Here is a 15,000-nt window from a genome sequence, read left to right on the forward strand (position 1 = left end):
TTTATGAAACATCATCTCCACGGAGGGTTTGTGAGAGGATGAAAGAGAATGCTCTCCCGCCACAAAGAAAACCTCCCTGTGATTCTCATAAGAACTGGAAGCACTTAAGAAATGTGAGGTCTACAATGCACTGGCTAATGGAACTGTTAACCGTTCAAAGACTTTGCGATTTTTATTCGGTATACTGGGGGGGGGGGGCAAATCATAATATATTTATGACTTAAAATTGGTTTTGTCTTTCGCAGGAGGTTCCAGAGGATCCCAGTCCAACACCTGGTCGACCACAGAGACCTGGAAGTACATCACTCGGGAGGGCCGGTGGGTTACGGTGGCCCCGATGCTGCGGCCCAGGACGAACCACACATCGGCAACCCTCAACGGAGAGATTTACGTCATTGGAGGTAAGAAAACAAACAGATGCAACAGGGATCTACAGCTGCAGGCTGGACCATAAGGCCAGCTGATTTCTCCAGAGAATCTATCCCTTACTCACACTCCTCGTCTGGAGGAAAAGGCAGCAGCTCTCAGCCACGTGACCCCCCCAGCGGATTTGAGAGCGTTGTGTCTTTTTGCTGATAGGCACTACGATGGACATTGTAGAGGTAGAGCACTATGACCCCTACATTGACAGCTGGGCCCTCACAGCGCCACCGCTGAAATATGTGTCAAACTTCACGGCCACCGCGTGCCTGGGGAAGCTCTACCTCATAGGCTCGTGCGCGGTCAAATACAACGCCCTGACACTACAGTGCTACAACCCGGTCATAGGTAAGGGGTCCAGGACAGTTAATACAGCCAGCGGATGTGATGGCACCTGCTGTATGCGAATAACAGCATTTAATAAATGTTTAGTATGCTGCTTAAAAATGCCAATGAATGCCGCAAAAATACCATCATAACCGTTCTTCATCCAACGTACACTTCAAGCTGCTGCATTCCCATGTGGGTTTTTGTTTGTTTGTTTTATACAGATAGCTGGAGTATTGTCTGTTCTCCATTTATCCCCAAATACCTGTCCTCACCTCGCTCTGTCTCTATGGATGGGGTCATTTATCTGATAGCAGACAACACCAAAAAGGTGTACCTCTATGACCCAGATGCTAATATGTGGCAGAAAGTGAGTTTCTTTCGCATTTTCGCACCCAAAACGTTTGATTTATTTATTTATTCTTGTTCCTTTCAAAACAGATCCTTCACCGAACACCCATGAACGAGAAAAAAAAAAAAAAAAAAAAAGCTTTGTGTCCAATAAGAACGAAAAGTCTGCTTCTTCCCCAGATCCAGTTCCTCCACATGCTGCATGAGAATGGGGCCCTGGTGGCCCTGGGAGGGCAGCTCTATGTGACTGGAGGCCACTGGAAAGGAATGGAGGGGGACTACAGCGTGGAGGTGGAGGTGTACAACCGAGCCTCCGACTCCTGGACGGTGGAGTGCTTCCTGCCCAGGCTGTGGTGCTACAGTGGCTGTTGCTCTGTCTTCGTGGACCCCTTGCGGTGTCCTGAGCTCTTCCCCGACGAGACGTAATGGACTTGGAGAGGAAGGCAGGGCTCTGCTCCTGCACACGTCCTGCACTGTATGCCAGCCATCAAAGGGTTTCTGGCCGTGCCATACCACCTCTACTTCAGAGAAAGTCTCCTCCAGTAACATGAAGAGGACAGCTCCACGAATTAAGTACTAATGTATCGTCAGTTGTCCTTTTTCCTGACTGCATTTTCACAAAACTTGTTTATAAGCTTTGTTTTAGAGTAAACATTATAATATTTCAATTTTAGAAAGGTAAAAAAAAATGCTATTATAACAAAATACATGTGTAAAAAAAATACTGATGTTATTTTGGAGCAAATTTCAACTTGTGTGTGTCGCTGTGTGTGTTTCTGCATTGGTATGAGTTTGGCCTATTTGATATGGGCCTTTACAAGCACGGCAGATGGTAAGAGGTTCATGTGTAAAAATGTCAAAAATGACTCTGTTGTACCCTTTAATCTCTCGCCAATAAACAAAAATCTTGTAACAATTTGTATGTTTTCAAAATATATTCATTTATCATGGATATTAAGAAACCTATGCTAAGTTGACAAAGTCAGTGTTCTTATGGCTACTTTCACACTTTAAAACATGGTTGAGAACATAAATAGGCCATACGACTATTTTAAGACTACAGTCATAAACTGACTTCTGTCTTATCAATAATGTTTATTGCGGATAGTTATTGTGCTTAAGGTCTGTGCGACTTGGTCAGGATGCTTATGATTAACTTGCACGGACGCTAGTTAGTAGTTATCTGGCAACGTGCCCTCCAACCCACGAACTCCTGCGTTCTTGTATCCACGGAAACGGGAACGCTAGCATTCTATTGCCTCGGCAACCGCCCGGGAGCGTCCCGTTTCCATAACAACTAGTGAGCGCCACCTCGAGCTCTACTGTGATTGCAGTCTTTTTCTAAAGTTTTGCTTGGGTAGCTTCCTACTTGCAGTGGGTAAAAGGTTTCGCGTTTAATTAGCCAGCGGGAAAACATTAACGTCAAACGCAATGCACTGCTGACCTGCAAACTGAAAACTTTCATTTGCTTTGACTTCGGAGTTGTAGCTAGTAAACCGCTTACCAGTGACTATCTGCAACACCGAATTCGCAAAACATATCCATGCGATAAGAGACTGCACGTTTCACTGTTTGGCACTCAGATCGGTTTCCATATGAATTCTCAGGGAGACCACGGAGAGCGACTGGAGGCTGTGATTCAGGTGCGTGTTTTCCAACAAGTAACTCTATCTTGACCAAACGTCTCGTTGATAGGGTATTGCTTATTCGAAACAGCATGTCTGACTGAAAGAGGAGCGAGCTTGATTTAATATTAACGGGCCTTGAGATGTTTCAACAAATTAAGGTCGATCCAAAGGGCAGCTTCAATTCCACCCTGAAACCTGAAGACAAGCGACGTGCTCTGATCAAGCAGGCTTGTTGAATTTCACCACACGTGTTTTAGATGTTGAAACAGAAGTAAAATAAGCACGTGTGCCAAACGTATGAGTTTAGGTCGCTAAACTATTAAACTGTGTCAATAATAAGTCATGTTCATCTAAATGCCACAATGGGCCGGGTCGCAAAAGCACACAGTGAGACAGTGCGGCTCATATCATACCGATGATGACGCTACAGAAACTGGAAGAATCCCTGCTGAACCCGGACGCTAATGAGAAGGCCCTCACGGTACGAGGGGACGATGTGAGCGCTGCCACGCCGGTCACTGCCCGCATCCGACAGATCATCACCCAAAACCTGGAGGAGAGGCCTGCAGGTAGCACACGACACCGCGGGGACTAATTAGCAAGCGCGGACTGTCCTGATCCGTGTAATATCCGTTCCTCTCACGTTCTCCTAGTCTCCGGTGCTGCCCCCGCTGGTGTCAGTGAGAGCAGCGCGCAGGAAGACAACCGGCGTCCGAAGGATCTGCTTTCACAGACCCGCGTGGACAGAGAGCAGCTGCTCAGCAAGCAGGCTGCGCAGGCCAGCAAGGTAGGAGGACAAATGTACATCCCCATGCACGTCCAAACTCGTTCAGTCCCTCTGAATTAGAGAGGCGTTACTCGCTTTACGCAACTCATGGCCCCACGCAAGCGGTAACGAATGCCGTGGCCTCAAATCCACAGGCGGCAGGATTGAAGCTCTCCAAAAAATATGCTATGCTTTCTTCTGTACTTTCCCCCAGGCTGAAAGTGGGCACCCCTCTTCCTGTAAACACTCAGAACAGTCCCTGATAATAATAATAATAATAATAATAATAATAATAATAATAATAATAATAATAATAACCGTCTGCATCTTTTATTAAGTCATCTCACATTTCCACTGGGTTCAGTCCCTTATTGCCACTCTGTTAGTGCCTTTTTGCCATTCTGGCACCCTACAAGCCCTTCAGTACCAAGAACTGCATCAGAACAGAAAGTAAGCGTCCCTTATGTAGTCTTAGCACTGTTGTGTATATACTGTACCAGGAGTTGCGAGTGCCGCTGTTTGGAGAGCGGCGTGCCGTAGGCAGGGGGCGTAGGGGTTTTGGGGTGTAGGGGTTTAGGGGTGTAGCAATGTCAGCAATGTCTGCAGAAAGGCTCCATCTTTCACGTTAAAGCATGCTCACCTTATTATAAATAGACTTGGGGTCTTATTGCAGGATGTCACGAGCGGCTGGATTGCGATAGGAAACCTGATGTGGGAAGCTCATCTGGTTTTGCATGGAGTCATTTTCGTGCAGCTAATTTCATTTACAAAAAGAAAACAAACTAACAACAACAACAACAAAAACAACAAAAAATGCAGATGCACAATTAACAAGAAATGACTTCCCAGTTCCTAACTAGACATAGGTAAATTGGAATTATAGTGAGTTTACTAGACTAGTCTAGTCTATACTAGTACATGCTATATACTACACATACTATACTAGTTTAGTATGTTCTAATTACTATAGTATTTATACTATTCACATATATGTTTAGTTCAGAATTGTTTATTTAAGAGGTATCATTATATTCATTATATATATATAATTTTATTTTTATTTCTTTTCTTCATTTATCTTGAAAAAAATGTGAATTTTTTTTTTTTTTTCAAGTGTATCTGTTGAAAAAGTTCAGAAGATTCCATGAATGAGGCCCATTGATTGAGAGAGAATTTCACTATGAAACACTTCTCAGCAGGAGCTGTGGTCATTGGGCCAAATTTGGGCCCGAGTCCACCCCCAGGCAATAACTCTGGCACCATGTTTCAAACACAATTCTTGAACATGACATCAATATATCTCCATCTGGAGCAAATAGAGGTGTGCAGCAAAGCTTTGGAGAGCTGCATAAATTTAAAGCCAAACTGGCATTCTAGCACAAGCACTCGCTGCAGACTTGTTTTGGAAGCGTTCCCTGCTGATATGTGCTGCATTTCAGGTGATGAACCTCTTTAACCTCTCTTTACGAAAGGTTAGGACCACCTAGTGCTTTTGTTTCTTGCTCAGAGATTCCCTTGTAAAGATAATGGCTATATTCTGCAACTCCTCTGGTGCATTCTGGGCGAAGTTCTCATGACGGGGAGTTTAGAGAAGGTCTTCTGTCCAAGGTCAAATTCTTGCAGTGTTTAGATATGATCAAGCTGCCTATTGCCGTGCTTGGTTGGTTCCTACGGCCCTGCTGTCTAAGGGTGAGAATGGAGGAGACCGTCATTAGCACAGGAGAACCAATGGAATTCTGCTTTGCTCAGGACTTTTCTCGATATGTGATTGCGGACAGACAGATGAGTACGCCATGCAGACGGGGGGGAGCTCAACGGTGCCAGGCACAGTGGTTCCTTGAAGGAAAAACGGGAAAAGTGGGCCACATGGCTTTGAAATGGAATATATATATATATATATATATATATATATATATATATATATATATATATGCACAGCAAACATCAGAGGCACACAGCTCTTTCTGAGAGGGGAAGCCCGTTTGGAGTTCTCCATAAACAAACTCGCCAGCAAGCGGCAATGTGCAAACGACCCATGTCATGTGAAGTGAAATGTTATTTATTTCTGTTTGAACTGACTTTGGCTTTGAAAAGCCCTCTCATGTTGAAGACAAACACAACAGGGGCAATAATTTGTTGGCGAGAAGTTACCACTCTTTAGTGTTCGTGCTTCGGAAAAATGCCCCTCGAAAAATAAACCAAGCAGTTTTGTGGCAGCTCATCAGAGCTGTATGTTGTTTTATTTATTTTTTATTTTTTGTGAGCACAGGATCTGATTCAGGAAGACCCCTTGACATCTTTCACCTCCATCTCTCTCTCTCTATCTCTCTCTCTCTCCCTCCCTCCCTCTTCCCTGCTCCCCCCCACTCTCTCTCTCTCTCTCTTTCTCACACACACACACACACAAACACACACACTCTCTCTCTTTGGAGGGTCTTGCATCACTCTGCCTTACCTCCCTCATGCTCTGGATGTTGTTTTGTGGGGGGCGGAACGACGAGGGAAAGTTGCTGGCCCCTTCTCTCGGGGCTGTGGAAGAATCAGCTCATTTTTCATGGGCCACAAAGCTGCCGTTTGTGATAACAGTGGTCGCTTTCTGCTGCTTAAGTGTAATGAGGACCAACTGTGCTTTTTGCCCTTGGAGCTTATTTTAGCATTTGTGCTATAAATAAAACTTAATTAGTCTGGCTGGTATAAATAGACGGTTTATTTATTAGTTTATTTATTTATATTCTGAAGGGCCCAAGACAGCAGTTACACTGTGCTTGGAGACGTTTTTCCTCCTCTAACCTTTATCCACTGTAAAGATTTGAGTTCTGGATTCTTTTCTTATGTTGGAAAATTAATTCGTTATGCCTCCTTTATATGGTCGCTCTATGGATGTTTCAAGACAGAGGCACATTTATGTATGAGACTGATCTGCAAAAAGGCATTTCTTCTGACCTGATGTCTCGTCCTTCATCACGGCTGTCCTCCCCTCTTCCTCCCAATCCAAGATGATATCCCATTCTTCTGCTAACTTGGTGCAGCCGTCTCGTATTGACACGTGCTCGCGAGGAAGTGCTCCGGACGTCTCTGGCAGCAGTGCGGCCGATGTGGGCACTGGGTCGTCTGAGCTCCCAATCCCGGCCCGGCTGCGTGGAATAACGCGACGTTCCCAGCACACTACCGTGTGAATTTGGCCACAATTCCCAGTGGAGTTGCAGCTCCGCCCTTAGTTCTGGCCTGTTATAAGGTCTTGTTCTCACCTGTCGTTCAGAGCAGCCCAGTGCGGCCAGAGTTCAGTAAGAGCATGGAGGCCTCAGATTTCCAGACCAGACCTGGTTTCTGTACCATCCATTCTTATCTTGTCCTTAAAACAAACTGTTAAAACTTTTTTGGGGGTAAAATGCTTTGCTTTAAAAGATTTAATGTACTGGTGGCCACGTAATCTAGTTTATGGGATTTTTTGTCCCAAAGCACTAAACTTTTCCTTGTTAAATTTTACTTAATTCCTTAACTGTGTTTAAATCTTTCAATGTGGACTCGATGAACCCATATTCACGTGGAGTGTGGAAAAGCTCTGAAATGAAAGACAACACAGACGCTATTGTGGTCTCTCCCGGCGCTGGTGTAGTTTTCCTTTTCTCTCATTATTTCAGAGCTATGACCCTCCGATGGTACAGGTGAGATGCAGCGAAGTCGAGGACTGTCCCTTCACGGACTTCTGCAGCCTGTCCTCTCAGTGGAACTCGCACTTCCTGACTGGTTATGATATATTTCTTTTGTGAGTGAAGAACGTGTCTCTGGCTACTCAGTTACAGTTACAGTGAATGGGAATCTGTCCGAAGAGGAACTGGAAATTGGGCCCTGGAGTTGACGGTGGCATCTGTTTGGCAGAGTGAACCTGGAGCCTCCTTTTATATGAAAGACAGAGCAACAGGTGCAGGAGTCCTGGGGGAACAGGAAGGAGATGGAGAGGTGGTTGGGTAATGGGGATCGGAGTATAAGTCGATATTTTTGGCTAGGAGCAGTTTTTCTACCAAGCGTCAGCTCTTATGCAACTCCATTAATATTTTGGGTGACTTTTTTAGTAGCTGGAGTGGTTGTGGTTTTTGTACTGGTGTCCTATGTTAGAAAAATGCTATCTGATACAGTCCTGTGAAAGCACTGCATGCCTTAAGGTATTCCTGGATGCACATTGATCATAGCAACTCTACAGACCTTGACCCTGCGGAAAATGTTCGCCATCCCATGACAAATCTGGCACAAGATCAGAAGAACAAGTGTGAAGTAAGAGAACCTGGTCTCAGTGTGGAAATCAGCTACAACTGTGTACCAAACTGACGCATCAGTGAAAAGCTGTTATCAAAAGGTATACAAGGCCAATCAAATATTCATTTACAAAAGCTTAGTTATTAAAACCGGACATCATACTGTGCAGTTTCACCATATTTTATGTGATTTCATTTTCTTGAATCTGCAATTGATAATTGTCTATAAAACTTACAAATCTTACAAATTTGTTAAATTCAATTAGCATATGTTAATTGTTCATGCAGAGAGAAGTGCATGGACAGAGTAGTTTATTTTTTAGGAGGTTTCACTTACTTACTTCACTTACTCTGATGGGATGAAGGGTTGTTTGTGGTATTATGGGATGAAGTGGTGTATGTGGTGTTATGGGATGAAGTATTATTTGTGGTGTTATGGGATGTTGTGGTGTTAGGCAATGTGGTGTTTGTGGTGTTATTGGATGAAGTGGTGTTTGATGTGTTATGGGATGTGGTGTTTGTGGTGTAAAGGGATGAAGTGGTGTTTGTAGTGTTATGTGATGAAGTAAGTGGTGTTTGTGGTGTTATGGAATGAAGTGGTGTTTGTGGAGTTATGGGATGAAGTCGTGTTTGTGGTGTTATGTGATGTTGTGGTGTTTGAAGTGTTATGTGATTTTGTGGTGTTATGGAATGAAGTGGTGTTTGTGGAGTTCTGGGATGAAGTGGTGTTTGTAGTGTTGTGGAGTTTGGATGTCTGCGGCCTTCTTGTGTCTTGCTAGTACTTTAGCTCTATAGAGATGTATCAGTCACACCATGGCATATGGTAAAGTGTTTGTCTAATTAAAGCAGATAAGTGAGTCAACTGACCCCTTCCACAGGTCTTCTGGGACATTTTGGACCCCCCCCCCCCCACTTTGAAAAAGACAGGGGTGAAGAGAAACATCTGAGCAGCAGGTTTGGCTCAGCAAGTCAACCTCTGTCTTCTGGAAAAATCACCGTGATTTCTTGTGACCCTTTGCAATTGCCCTTGAACTGGGACAAACTAATCAAATATCCTGCTTCAAACTGACCCAGTTTGATCTAGGATAAACCCTGACCCAGTTTGAACCAAGATAAACTCTTACCCAGTTTGAAAAGCTGCATCATCTCAGAAGACTGGGGAACAAGTTGGAATGAACTTTGACCTTTTTGTGTTGATTCTGGAATTCTGCCGGATTGCATTTTCTCACGCTCTCCTGCTGTATCGGTGTGTGTGTTTGTGTGGGAGTATGTCAGATTGTTCACACTGGTGTGTGTGTAAGATGATTGCATGGCATATTTTAGAGTGTTGGACCGGGTTAGGAAGAAACATTCCATTTTTATGTGCAATTGACCTAAATGCAGCATTTCATATGTGATAAAGTAGAAATGTTAATCAAATGGAACACTACACAAAAACAACAATCACACAGCCTGCCACACACCCTTAACCTGTGAGATAAATTGTCAAGCACCAAAAAAAAAATGGGGATGGGGGACTTTTTTTCAACCTGTGATGCAGTCGTCAGAAAATCGCTGGTAAATTGATCCTGAGTTTCAAACCAGTCGGAGACTTTCTGACAAACTGCCCTGCAGAAGGCCGGGGACTCAGCGAGGCTCCTCGTCTTCTCCTGCTCAGGGAGCGCCTCCCCAGCCCCGGCTGACGCTGATAAGGCACGGATTGTTTGGAGCCGCGGGGGCGGCGGTCCTGCTGACTGTTCAGGGCTCTTGGGTTTGGTTCTGTTGTTACAACAATGGGCACTCTCCAGAGACACTCCCCCAAGGCAGACACGTCCCAGAGTGACGCTAGGCTTGGTGAAATTCTGCACTGTGACTTTCTGCATTTCTGTTTCCTTTTCTCAGTCCCACTTGGAGTAACTGCAGTGTCCTGTAGTAAACGATATAGAGGTAGTCAGTGAAACGCACAAGGTTTCGAGAGTGAGATGCCGGAGGTCCTTCATCAGTTGTGCAAGCAAAATGTTTCTTATATATATATATATATATATAATGTGTGTGTGTGTGTGTGTGTGTGTGTGTGTGTGTGTGTGTGTGTGTGTGTGTGTGAATACACTTTATCAGGCATTAATCTAGTCGCATCTTGGACCTACTTTGGCCTTCAGAACTGCAGCGGTTCTTTGTGGCATGGATTCCACTAGGTTTTGAAATCACTCTGCAGGAATCTTGGCGCAGGTGGACAGGAGAGCTTCTCACAGTTGCAACAATTCAGAAGGAGGTATTGACACGCTCCGAACGGCCCATTGTACCTCAGCCCAGAGATGCTCTCTAGGATTAAGATCTGGGGACTGTGAAGGCCAAGGAAGCAATTCACGACTGTATGACCCTTGTGGCATGATGTGTTGTCCTGCTGAAAGTGTCCTAGAGCCACTAGGGAAACAGCTACCATGAAGGGAGGAGTTTGGTTAGCCACAATGCTTAGGTAAGCCCACAGGTATCAGAGAACCCAGGGTATGCCAAAAAACATTCTTCACACCTTTACTCCACCTCTGCCAGCCTGACCTTTTGATGCCTGACTTCAAGGACTCATCAATTCATCTTTGCTTACGCCAAATTCTGACCCTCCTATCGGTGTCGTGCAACAGAAAGTCAGTATTCTGACCCGGTGATGTTTTTTCCACTGCTCAGTGAGGCTGTTTTTGCTCCTGTTTGTCTGCTTTGCCCATTTCCCTTAGACAGCAAGGGTGCTCAAACTGCTTGTCTGCTATTGTCAAACTGGAGCACCGGCTGTGTTTTCAACTGCAGTTTGCTTGATGGCACCCCGCATGTTTGTCAGAAAGTTTCTTGACCTCATCCTCTGACCCGTTTTGTCAAGTTTTTCCACCATTCTCGGTATACTCGCAACACCGTTGCACAAGAACACCCCACAGGCTGGACAGTTTTTGGAATACTGGCCCTGGCTAGTCTTGGACTGATTTGCTCAGATAGCTCAATTTTCCAATTCTAATGTGGGTTCACACTGAAACTGATCCATGTTAAACTCACCTGAGTTTATACTGCACTCTGGGGTCACATGTTTAATTCCCATACAGGGAAACACCAATCGTGAAAGAGCAGGCGTGTCCAAGAAACTAGCCATTTGGTGTGTATATTAAACCTTTTGTACTTTACTACAATTTACTTTAAAAAATCTCTTGTGCTCTCTCTCTCTCTCTCTCTCTCTCTCTCTCTCTCTCTCACACACACACATACACTAAATCACACAGACATTCACAAACACACACGGATATACATACTGTATATATACTGTATACATACTTTATATATGCTGTACATGTACAGTATGTATATATTTGTATGCGTGTGTGTTATGCACTTGTTTGCATGCTCTACAGAGGACTATTATTCTAAATCTAAATGGTGCAATTTAAGTGTTTTAAGGACCAGATGCATGCGTGTGTGTGTGTGTGTGTGTGTATGTGTGTGTGCGGGCACACGATGGTTCTCTGCTTGGCCTGTGTGTGTGTGTGTGTATGTGGTACTCTGCTTAGCACGCGTGTGTGTGTGTGTGATGGTCCTCTGCTTGGCCTGCGTGTGTGTGTATGTGGTACTCTGCTTAGCACGCGCGTGTGTGTGTGATGGTCCTCTGCTTGGCCTGCGTGTGTGTGTATGTGGTACTCTGCTTAGCATGCTCGTGTGTGTGTGATGGTCCTCTGCTTGGCCTGTGTGTGTGTGTGTATGTGGTACTCTGCTTAGCACGCGTGTGTGTGTGTGTGATGGTCCTCTGCTTGGCCTGCGTGTGTGTGTATGTGGTACTCTGCTTAGCACGCGCGTGTGTGTGTGATGGTCCTCTGCTTGGCCTGCGTGTGTGTGTATGTGGTACTCTGCTTAGCACGCGCGTGTGTGTGTGATGGTCCTCTGCTTGGCCTGCGTGTGCGTGTATGTGGTACCCTGCTTAGCACGCACGTGTGTGTGTGTGTGTGTGATGGTCCTCTGCTTGGCCTGTGTATGTGTGTATGTGGTACTGTGCTTAGCACACGCGTGTGTGTGTGTGATGGTCCTCTGCTTGGCCTGCGTGTGTTTGTATGTGGTACTCTGCTTAGCACGCACGTATGTGTGTGTGATGGTCCTCTGCTTGGCCTGCGTGTGTGTGTATGTGGTACTCTGCTTAGCATGCGCGTGTGTGTGTGTGTGTGATGGTCCTCTGCTTGGCCTGCGTGTGTGTGTATGTGGTACTCTGCTTAGCACGCGGGTGTGTGTGTGTGATGGTCCTCTGCTTGGCCTGCGTGTGTGTGTATGTGGTACTCTGCTTAGCACACGCGTGTGTGTGTGTGATGGTCCTCTGCTCAGGGCCCTGTCAGTTTGCTGTCTGTTGGCTTGCGTTGTGCAATCCCACTCAGTGATGCTCCAAAACAGATTTTACAGTCAGCTGGGCCTCCCTCAGTTGAGCGCCTCTCACTGTGGGACTTTGAAAGGGGCGGTGTGTGTGGTGTGTGTGTATTGTATGTCTACTCCAGCTGTGTTTGGGAATCTGACAGATAGTTCACTGCATTAATTCCCTTTATTAAGGCTCTGGGTCTTGGCCAATACAGACAGAAACACTCCCAGCTGTAACCCTTCACACACCAGCATCTTCACACACCAGCCATCCGGGTTACATCTGCCCAGGCTTTTAAAGACATGGATCTTCTCATTTGATCTTGGGACTGTCTTATTCTGCCAACGCCGTTGACCACCTCCTTTGAATGCAATAATAAAAGGTTATCCTAAAAGTAGCCTTGTTTTGGGTTTCACCGAGCTGTTCAGTTGCAGCCTAGATAAGACATAGCTGCCTGATTGGCTGTGGGCAGCGAGACACGGCACACACCTTTGAATTCACAGTCCTCAAAGTCCAAGTCTTCCAGGTTTTCAACCCTAACCCAATAAACAATAAAGTGGCTAACCGGATACACGAGTCATTTAATCAACAGCAAGGAATTATGAAATCCAGGACTGGATTCCGGATTTGAGGTGTGGATTTGAATACCACTGCACTAGAACCACCTCAGCAGGTGCTTGCTGTGGTCCACGTTTCCCTGGCGTCAGCACCGCCCGCACGCCAACCGTCAGGTGGGGCGCATGCCGTCGCTCACTGGCACTTTAACTTCTCCAGCGTAATCAAGCATAATCCAGCGAGACGGGGACCATTCCTCTCGCCCCCCCCCCTCACGGAGCGCGCTCAGGGCTGGGACTGAGCTGGATATCCAACGGACACGACGCTAAACACGTTTGCTCTCGTGTTAGCAGGTCATTCCGGAGCACGGCTCTTCTGAACGCAGCGAGGCTGAACAGAAATGCCGTGGCAGCGAGTCCTGGCCCTCTCGTGGGGAGCTTTCAGTGGCTTTGAGCACTGTTTCTCTTGCTGTTTTTTGGCAGCTGTATCAAAGGGCTGTCGCTCCTTGATGTATTCTGAAATATTTATCAAATGAGACAATGTAAGGAGCGGCACAAATCATAAATATTAAGTAATCTAAAAACGCTAACGAAAAACACATTTCGGAGGGCGGGGTTTCTCCCTCCTTGAACGTGAAGAAGGTTCCAGGGAGTAGATACTAGGAGAAAGAAGGCAGATGAAGCAGGAAGCCCACGCCTAAGAATGGTCTTGCCGTATGAATCGCATGTTGTCCATTAGCTATTGTAAGAGGATCAGTGCGCTGCTTCAGATTACAGGCCCTGATCTGGAGCAAGCTGTGCGTCCCAAAAGCTTTCTGCGTACACACGCAGCTATCTGTCTTTGTTTGCTGGTTGAGAATTTGCTTGCATGTGTGTAAGGGCTAGGTCATGTGACTGTGTGTGCTTTTGTTTGCTGTTTGAGAGTCTGTATGTGTTCTTGCATTTGTATGAGGGCTACGCCATGCTGCAGGCCAGCACCTTGAACAACGGAGGGCATTATTTCCCCCCCTTCTTACACACACATACTCTCTTCTCTCATTCTCTTTCACACACACACGCACACATACACACACATACACACACACACACTCTGTGCTGAACCCCTGGGCCTTTGTTTTAGAACATTTTGGGATGCCTTTAAAGGCATGCTAGAACACACACTGTTTCATGACTTCTAGAACCCTCATAGAGGAAGGTATGAGTTCTAGAACCCTGATAGAGTAGGCTATGAGATCTAGAACCCTGATAGAGGAGGGTATGAGTTCCAGAACCCTGATAGAGGAAGCTATGAGTTCTAGAACCTTGATAGAAGAGGGTTTGTGTTTTGGAAACCTGATAGAGGAGGGTTTGAGTTCTAAAAACCTGATGGAGGAGGGTATGAGTTCTAGAACCCTGATAGAGGAGGGTATGAGTTCTAGAACCCTGATAGAGGAGGGTATGAGTTCTAGAACCCTGATAGAGGAAGGTATGGGTTCTGGAACCCTGACAGAGGAGGGCATGAGTTCTAGAACCCTGACAGAGGAAATTGTGAGTTCTAGAACCCAGATAGAGGACGCTATGAGTTCTAGAACCCTGATAGAGGAGGGTATGAGTTCTAGAATCCTGATAGAAGAGGTTATGTGTTTTAGATCCTGATAGAGGAGGGTATGAGTTCTAGAACACTGATAGAGGAGGCTATGAGTTCTAGAACTCTGACAGAGGTCTTAGTTCATGGTAAAACATGGTAGTGACATGATTTTGGAATGGTAGTGGTGTGGTGGGGGCATAGTAGTGGTATGGTAGTGTTGTGGTAGCGGATGCTGCACTTTTGTGAGTGTATCAGGCACAGTAGTGATGCTCGAGTTTTAGACATGTACCAGTGCCACTGCTGATCACAGATGAAAAGTTAGAGGATGAACAATACAAACTGTGCATGGGGACAGATGGCGTGTCATATCTAACTGTAAACCCACAAGATGAATTAACTGTTTTTATTAAAGTGGGTAATATGTATAGTGGTTACTTTGCACTAGCAGTCCTTGTTCTGGACAAAGTGAGAGGTTTTGAAGGGTGGTTTTGAATGATCAGAAGCTTGGACTTCAGCAAGGCAGTGTACTTATAGATTATGCCATGTGTGTAATACAGCTGTAATCCTCAACAAATGATCAAAGGCTTGATCGTGGTCTAAGCAGTGTACATCACAGTCTCAAGTGTTCCATGCTTTTCATCTTGACAACAAAAGACGTTTCATGTGTGATCAGTGATCAACTGTGCAAACCTGAGCTCCAGCCACAGGACATTACAGAGCGAATGGCCTCCGGATGTGACGGCCCGCTCCACCTTCAACCCCATCCTCACCTCCACCAATCAG

The 15,000-nt window shown here is 45.6% G+C and overlaps 2 protein-coding genes across 3 annotated transcripts in view; both read left to right on the forward strand.

The window, feature by feature from the left end:
* klhl30 (kelch-like family member 30) overlaps nt 1-2,016 on the forward strand; it is a 4,466-nt gene extending 2,450 nt beyond the window's left edge. For both annotated transcript variants that reach the window (XM_027007755.2, XM_027007754.2), the window contains 4 exons: nt 246-401; nt 580-768; nt 972-1,117; nt 1,279-2,016. In XM_027007755.2, coding sequence (XP_026863556.1) covers nt 246-401; nt 580-768; nt 972-1,117; nt 1,279-1,524 — 737 coding nt within the window. In that variant the 3' untranslated portion in view covers nt 1,525-2,016. The remainder of the gene's footprint in view (nt 1-245; nt 402-579; nt 769-971; nt 1,118-1,278) is intronic.
* A 421-nt stretch (nt 2,017-2,437) lies between these two features.
* crocc2 (ciliary rootlet coiled-coil, rootletin family member 2) overlaps nt 2,438-15,000 on the forward strand; it is a 43,558-nt gene continuing 30,995 nt past the window's right edge. The window contains exons 1-3 of the mRNA XM_035524049.1: nt 2,438-2,741; nt 3,157-3,295; nt 3,380-3,513. Of these exons, the coding sequence (XP_035379942.1) occupies nt 2,694-2,741; nt 3,157-3,295; nt 3,380-3,513 (321 nt within the window). The 5' untranslated portion in view covers nt 2,438-2,693. The remainder of the gene's footprint in view (nt 2,742-3,156; nt 3,296-3,379; nt 3,514-15,000) is intronic.

Source organism: Electrophorus electricus, chromosome 3, assembly GCF_013358815.1.
Source record: "Electrophorus electricus isolate fEleEle1 chromosome 3, fEleEle1.pri, whole genome shotgun sequence".
Lineage (NCBI taxonomy): Eukaryota > Metazoa > Chordata > Actinopteri > Gymnotiformes > Gymnotidae > Electrophorus > Electrophorus electricus.